This window comes from Chanodichthys erythropterus, chromosome 11, assembly GCF_024489055.1.
Source record: "Chanodichthys erythropterus isolate Z2021 chromosome 11, ASM2448905v1, whole genome shotgun sequence".
Taxonomy (NCBI): domain Eukaryota; kingdom Metazoa; phylum Chordata; class Actinopteri; order Cypriniformes; family Xenocyprididae; genus Chanodichthys; species Chanodichthys erythropterus.
Genome location: NC_090231.1, coordinates 1,235,902 through 1,243,782, shown reverse-complemented (window position 1 = coordinate 1,243,782; position 7,881 = coordinate 1,235,902). Strand labels below are relative to the sequence as shown.

General features: G+C 36.7%; 1 protein-coding gene across 2 annotated transcripts; it reads left to right on the top strand.

Moving 5' to 3' along the window:
* Nucleotides 1-438: 438 nt before the first annotated feature.
* si:cabz01076231.1 (calcium-binding protein 2) lies at nucleotides 439-7,592 on the top strand. 2 transcript variants are annotated; one of them, XM_067400588.1, is made up of 8 exons: nucleotides 439-491; nucleotides 1,901-1,945; nucleotides 2,171-2,315; nucleotides 4,599-4,629; nucleotides 4,699-4,842; nucleotides 4,922-5,031; nucleotides 5,505-5,652; nucleotides 6,690-7,592. In XM_067400588.1, exons 2-8 carry the CDS (start codon nucleotides 1,908-1,910, stop codon nucleotides 6,797-6,799), a joined length of 726 nt encoding a protein of 241 aa, XP_067256689.1. In that variant the 5' UTR covers nucleotides 439-491; nucleotides 1,901-1,907; the 3' UTR covers nucleotides 6,800-7,592. The 2 variants fall into 2 exon arrangements, with proteins under 2 accessions (XP_067256689.1, XP_067256691.1); XM_067400590.1 differs by lacking the exon at nucleotides 6,690-7,592 and adding an exon at nucleotides 5,731-6,126.
* The last annotated feature ends 289 nt before the right edge of the window (nucleotides 7,593-7,881 follow it).

Below are 7,881 nucleotides of genomic sequence, written 5' to 3'. Positions count from 1 at the left end.
ACCCAGTGTTCGATTAGGATTATGGCAAAGAATAAAATAAAAAAATTCACTACTAAATTCAAAGGTGCTTTAGTGCTGATCCAGAGACAGACGCGCTCTGCGCTTGTCATGTGTCACAACTATTCAGTGTTTTAACCTCATCAGATTTATTTAAGGTTTCAGACATTTAAATACACATTTGAATTATGTAGGCTACTGCATAAAAAAGACATATAGAATATAGAATATATAGAATATCGTGTAGCTAAGACAATCTGGCAGTAAATATTAAATCACAATTAATAAATATATTTCTCTCTCTCTCTCTCTCTTTGTGTCATTCCATCAGAACAGGTGTATAGGAGGTCTATAGGAGGTTCCTCTGGTTCTCTGGCCACACCCACATGTTTCCTGTTTTAATCTGGGCACCTTCAGCCATTTAATCACCTTTAAGATCTTCAGACGCAGAGAGAAGGAGGTTGATCTGCTGGAGGAGCTTGTGTCTGCTCACGGTAAGAGTCAACACTTCTGTCCTTTCACAGTAAACTGAGTTTTACATGGGGCTTCATGAACATGCTCAGAGTGGTTATAGGTCATGAACGTCTCTTTCTGAAGAAACACAAAAAATGAAAATGTAAAAAAGAGTATACACTGCAAAAAAGTGCTTTTTTATTTAGTATTTTGTCTTGTTTGCAGTCTAATTATCTAAATATTCTTAAATCCGGATGCTTTTACTAGATTAGTAAAATGACATCAGACATTTTTTCTTGTTTTCTGGGGAAAAAATCTAAATGAAGTGACTTTTTGCTTAAAACAAGCTAAATTATCTGCCAAAGGGGTAAGAAAAATAATCGTGTTTCTGTTTGAATTCTTGTTTCTGTCTTGAAAACAAGACAGAAAACAAGAAAAAATATCTTATGTCATTTTATCTAGTAAATTTTTAGATATTTAGACTGGAAACAAAACAAAAATACTAAGTAAGAAAAGCACTTTTTGCATTGTAGAAGTTTAAGTTTTTGTCAGTCTTATTATTATTTGGAGTCTAAATTGCTATAAAATCAGAGCTATATGTATAACCAATGTATGTTCCAAATTTGAAGTTGAAATCGCACAAAAATCGAGCCGCTAAAAGGTTTTAAAGTACTGTTTCTGTGGTAATGCAATGTCAGACGAGTTTTCACAGGATGAATCTTGAATCTTGTGATGGGAATAAAAGGCAATGAAAAGTGTGAAATATAAAATGGAAGTACTTTAATAAAACACTCTTGATTAATACTCATAAAGTGTGTTTGCGAATCTAGTTATTCATTGCACATTTTACAGCTGATGCTTTTCTAAAGAGAATCACATAAACATCACATTCACCCATAACACAAATATGCTCTAAGAACGTTTTAATTGATGAAAGTGTTATTTCTGAATGTTCTCAGAACATTTTGCAGACGTTATGAGTAGTAATGTTTAAAAAACATTAGATGAACAGACAACTAAAATGTTTCAGAAAAACATTCCACGAACGATGTATGAATAATGTTTTGATAATGTAATTAAAGACTAGGTAACTTTGAGCAAACGTTCTATTAACGTTACTTAGAGAGCCGGTCACACTTTAGTTTAGGGTCCAGTTCTCACTATTAACTAAGACTTTTGCCTCAATAAACTCCTAATTTACTGCTTAATAATAGTTGGTAAGGTATAGTTAAGTTTAGGTGTTGGAAATGGGATGTTGAATATGATCATGCCGAATAAAGCATTAATATCTGCTTGATAATTACTAATAAACAGCCAATATCATAGTAATACGCATGATCATAAACAGCTAGTTAATGCTGAGAATTGAACTCTAAACTAAAGTGTTACCAGAACGTTCTCTGTCAGCTATACATACATTCACAGCACTGATTGTGTCTCTTATTGACAGCTACAGGATGGCTGAGAAAGCGGAGAGAGCGCCCTCTACAGACAGGTGCAGGAACATGATCATTGATGTTGGGAATGACCTGAACTGTTGTTAAACCACAAAAAAAAGACAAGAATAATCCCAGATTTACAGCTTGACCAAACCATAAAAGCTTTATTATAGTTTATTATTAATAATTGTTTTTAGTCAGTGTTACATTAAATAGAAATGTCCATTTTCACAGTTACTGAGTTTCTCACACATCTGCATTTTCTTCTTCTGAAAATCCAGCCAATCAGCTGAAGGCTCCGCCCCCAAACCAGCCCTCCGCAAGACGGTGACCATCGACGACAACAAAAAGAAGAAAGGCAAGAAATCGAACGAGGACGCCATGAACAAGGTGTACACCAACCTGCTGAGCAGCGTGTTCGGACAGGTATCTCTCACACCCCTGCATCTCCGGAGAGAACCGGTCCTGATGTTCAAACACAAAAACATTAATGTTAACAAAATAAAACATGTTCTCGTGGTTGTGTGAACGTTAAAGAAACATTCTGTTATTGTATCTGAAACAAGTAACAGTTAAAAAACATCCTGAATTCACATGTTCGGTGCTGTGGGATATTGCAGAAGCTCATCATCATGAGCACAGAGCGTGTGTGTGTGTGTGTGTGTGTGTGAGCGGATTGACTTGTGCTGTGTGTGTTCAGGGTCAGAGCGTCATGTGTGTGTCGCACGTCTCTTAAACACACGTTATCTCTGCGTAATCCCACTCAGACGCTCGTAATAATAGCCCGTGACGGGGTTCAGTGTCACTCTTCATTTACTCTAACGAGCTTTAACGAGGATTAGTGAAGGACGGACACCAGAGGAAAGTCGCCCTGCTGAGGTTTGATTCATGACTTCACTCAGGCACACACACACAACGATTGGTTTGCATCAGTGGATCTGAAAGACACTTATTTCATATCCAGATAGCCCCATCACATGATCTTGAGATTCACGTTTGAAGGTGTGGCGTACCAATATACAGTCCTTCCATTCAGACTGTCCGTGTACGTTTGAGGCGTGTAGACGCGTCTCTGAGACAGATGGGAATCCACATACTCAAGTACCTCGACGATTAACTGCTGATAGCCCAGTCGAAACAGGGGCTGTGCGTCCACAGATCCCTCTCTTCCTGGATAATCTCCAGCTCTGATGTGATCTGAGCCTCTCTTCATGCAGCTGATCGAAAGAGTCTCGAATCGAGCGTCCACAAGCTGTCGACTCGAAGATCAGCTTCAGTTCTGCTCTTGAATTAAGTTCCCCATAAGAGTCAGCAAACCTGACGCAATGCGAGTGAACCGCTATCTCTGGGAACCAGGGTTATGTGGGTAATCATAAATGTTTTTTGAAAAATTGTTCACTTTTTCAAAACTCTTCACACAGTGATCACAGCATCAGTCTGAGGATCATTTATCATCGCTCACAAAATACATTCAGTGACGACATCTTTCAGTTTCCATCAGTTCTTTTCTCACACACACACACACACACACACACTAAAACTTTACATAATATATACAGGCCAGTTTTTTCAAAACTGTTCAAAATCTTGCATAATACAAAACTGAATAAGACAGATATTTGCAACATTTATACAGTAACACCATCAAAAAAAACAACAACAACAAAAAAAAATCCGATCAAAACAATTAGATTTATCTGAACTCCAGCACAGATATCCATCTTACAGTTTCATCTTCATCTATACAAAGAATAATTCTGTACAGTAATGTAAACATGCATTCTTGTTCTGTAAAGACATTTTAGAAAAGAAAACACTGTCTAATAAGTGTGTTTGTTGGGTGAACGCTCTGGAAGAACGAGTGGATTTGAGACTGAATGAAGTGTTTTGGTAGTTTTACTGCATTTTGAATGTGAAATGAACTGCTGTGAAGCTGAAAGTTAGGAGAATTTTGAGAAAGTATTGAGAAATGTGTGCTAGCGACGTAACTGAATCAAACTGGGTAAAAATACACAATGAAAAACTAAATAGGAAACTTTTTCCCCAAGATTGTTTATTAATTTAATTTGCAAATCTAATAATGAATCATTTGAATTACAACATGCGAAGATTAAAAATGTAAATGAAAAACAACAAATATAGAGAAAACTAAAAAACTAAAACTTTAATTTGCACATATAATAATTTGCATCGTGATGATGTCGTAGTTCAGCTATTTTCGAGGTTCAGCTGACACAGCCGTGTGTGAACACAGATGAAGATCAGAACCTCTTCTTAAGAGAAACATGAAAGGAAACAGTGAATTTTTTAATCCCACTGACTCTTTCCTCCGTCAGCTCGTCTTCAGCGGAAGAAATCACTGTTATTTCAGCACTTTTAGTTTTTATTAATATTTAAAATGAGCTTTTATTTTGTTTTCATTTTAATCTTATTTTAATTTTTCTTAATTTTATTCAAAATTTAATTAATTTACTTTTTATTTCAGTTTTAGTTTTTATGCAGTTCCATTTAGTGATTTTAATGCTTCAACTTTCAGCTGTTGCTAATACATTTCTAATTTTCATCATCTTTTTTCATCTAGTATTTATATTGTATTTAATTTCAGCTAATAAACATGTATACAAATGAATATAAATTATAAATGTGTGTCATAAAGATCACATAATTTTCGATGTGTGACGTGATCCGTCTGTGTCTGTGTTCCGTCAGGAGAGAGAGCTGTCTCAGCCGGAGCTGGATGGTGAGTATCAGAACATCACATCGCAGATCTAAACAACACACCAGCGTGACACGAGTCCTGGTTTTCCAGAGCTGGCCGAGGCGTTCAAGGAGTTCGACTACGATCAGGACGGCTATCTGAACTACAAGGATCTGGCCGAGTGCATGAGGACGATGGGATACATGCCCACAGAGATGGAGCTGCTGGAGATCATCCAACAGATCAAGATGAGGCGTGAGTTTGAGCCTGAACGCACGTGTGTGTGTGTGTATGGTCTAGTGTGTTCACATGGTGTGTGTGTGTGTGTGTTCAGTTGGCGGTCTGATGGATTTCGATGACTTCTGTGAGTTAATGGGCCCCAGGATGATGGTGGAGACGGCGGATATGCTCGGACTCAAAGAGATCAAGAGCTCCTTCTGTCAGGTCAGACATTCACATCTGTCCTGTTATAGCGCATATATATAATATAGGGTGTTATTTAACATTATATATTATACACTACAGTTCAAAAGTCTGGGGTCAGTAAGAAATTCATCAAGGACACATTAAACTCATCAAAAGTGACAGTAAAGTCATTTATAATGTTACAATTGTTTCAAATAAATGCTGTTCTTTTGAACTTTCTGTTCATCAAAGAATCCTGAAACATAAAATGTATCAGTTTCCACTAAAATACTGTTTCTTGAGCATCAAATCAGAATGATTTCTGAAGGATCATGTGACACTGAAGACTGGAGTAATGATGCTGAAAATCACAGGAATAAATTACACTTTACTATATATTCACATAGAAAACACAATATACACGTTACACAGATGTGCTAAAATAGTTTGTAATTGAATTTAATGAAAGTATTTTAGTTTGAGCACTGAATGAACTGTCTGTCTGTGGTCAGTTCGACACTGATGGAGACGGGAAGATCACTCTGGATGAGATGAAGGAGGCCGTGAAGACTCTGCTAGGAGAGAAACTCAAGAAGGGAGAACTGGAGGAGATCCTGAAGGAGCTGGACCTCAACGGAGACGGAACCGTGGATTTCGATGGTGAGGAGATCAACGTCTCACACACACACACACACACACACATGCTGCTGAACATGATTTTCTCCTGTGTTCCTCCAGAGTTTGTGATGATGCTGTCGATACGATGACACCGTCAGCAGCGGATGATACGGGTTCAGACACACACACGCACACAAACATCAGGGATTTTTAAAAGTGTGATTTAAAAAGTGGCTTGAAAAACAAAATTCATAAATCATGAAAGCTCATCATGGTTATTTCTGTAATGAAAACACATTTCTCTGATTTCATGGATAGATGAGTGACTAATAACTGTTGAAATCTATAAATTCTGAAGATGAGAAATCGCCAAGTAATTTCTGTAAAAGGAATGATATTCATTAGGGAAAACAACAAGAATATTTTTTGATATTTAGTTCTGCGATATGTAGACGATCACTGTAATGTTCTGTATGTCTCTGAAGCAGACGTGTTTGTATAGAGATATTTTTCTGCATAGTGTCAAAATATGTATTTTTTCAGTTTTGTTAATAAACAGTAAAACTCTGATAAAAAGTCTGGATTTATATTTATATAAACTTTATAAAAACACTTTTTCTGTGGACATAAATTTATTTTAAATGAGCTGAAGACATGAAGAAATCACAACTATATTCTGTCAAGGTTCTCTGAACGTTCTTCCAGTAAGTCTTTAATAATGTTCTCAAAACATTTGCACAAAAATATTATTTACACGTCGTTCATGGAAGGTTTTTTGAGTTGGACGTTCATCTAATGTTTTTTAAATGTTACTTGATACAGAACGTTCAGAGAACATTCAGAAGTAACGTTCACATAACGTTTGAATGGTACAATAACAGAATGTTCTCTTAACGTTCAAACAACCAAGAGAAAAAACATTTAACAATACTGGAATGTTTTGAACGTTCAAAGAACATTCAGAAATAATATAATTATAACTTAATGGGAACGTTGTTCAAACGTTCCTAGAACATATTTTTGTCAGCTGGAATGATCAGATCATCACTTTGGCTGTTTCTTCTGATTCATTCCTGCAGAAAGAGACGGTGTAATGGAAAGAGTCTTAATAAAGCTGATGACCTGTACCAGGAAACGCAGCAGAGACGGGTCAGATACAGCTGAACTGACGTCAGTGACCGACAGATAAACCTGACCACTGATGAACCAAACACCTTTACTGCAGTGTTATAATAAGAGCTCTGGACTGCCTGACATACTGCTGGATCAGTAACTCATCACAGTTACAATTAGTTAAAAGTGTGATTTGTTCATGCCTCTACAGCAGGAAGAGTGCTGGTAGACTCGGCCTGACGGGGGCGCTACAGCGCTCAAAAGTACCAGATCACAGGCGTTTGACACTGTAGTCTAGAACCCGAGAGGAGAAACTCTGATGCTTTTGGGCAACAGCCACTAGGAGGCGCTCCGGTAGCGCGGCAGACATTATGGGGTGAAAATGGACAACAGAATCAAATCGGCGAATCTCACTGCCAAATCAGAAGCGCAATTTCTCAACTTCAGTAAATCTGCTGACACCTTCAGTAAATGTTGTATTGTCTATCAGTTGTGGAATCCAACCATTACACATCTGAGGTAACATAGGTTACCTACTTTACTGAGTATTTCAATTTATGCAACTTACTATTAATAGTAAATTAATAAATTAATAATTAATAAAGTTGAGATCATCACGTTTGTAGCGTGATCCAGAGGATTAAAACATACAATATTTCAGACCTAGTGATATAGTAAATTACTCCTCTAGGTCTGAAATATATGCATTGCTGTGTCTGTTATCCCATAATTCCCACTTTTGGACACAGTGGCTGTTTTTAGTTGACATAGTCTTGCTTTAACGGACATTAATGTAAGACAACACTGCAAAAACACTTTCTGTCAAGCTGTTATATTCTGATATATATTTATTGTCCAACTTTCCCAATTTTTCTGATGCATGTACTTAATTTAATTTCATATGTTGGTAAAAATTCAGTGTTTATAATGCTAATACTTGAACTTCAAAGAATTTTAACCCAAACTGACTGGGTTTCTAGAGAGCAAATGTTTTGTGAGAAAAAATCTGTAAAATAAACTGTAAAAAGGATTTGATGATCACTAGTGATGTGTTGGATTTCAGCTTTAAACAAAAATCATTTTTAAACAAAGTAGCTGATTTTGCCATGGAAAGTTGTGGACTGCTGCCCCAAAAATGGCTTCACCCCAAAATGGCTG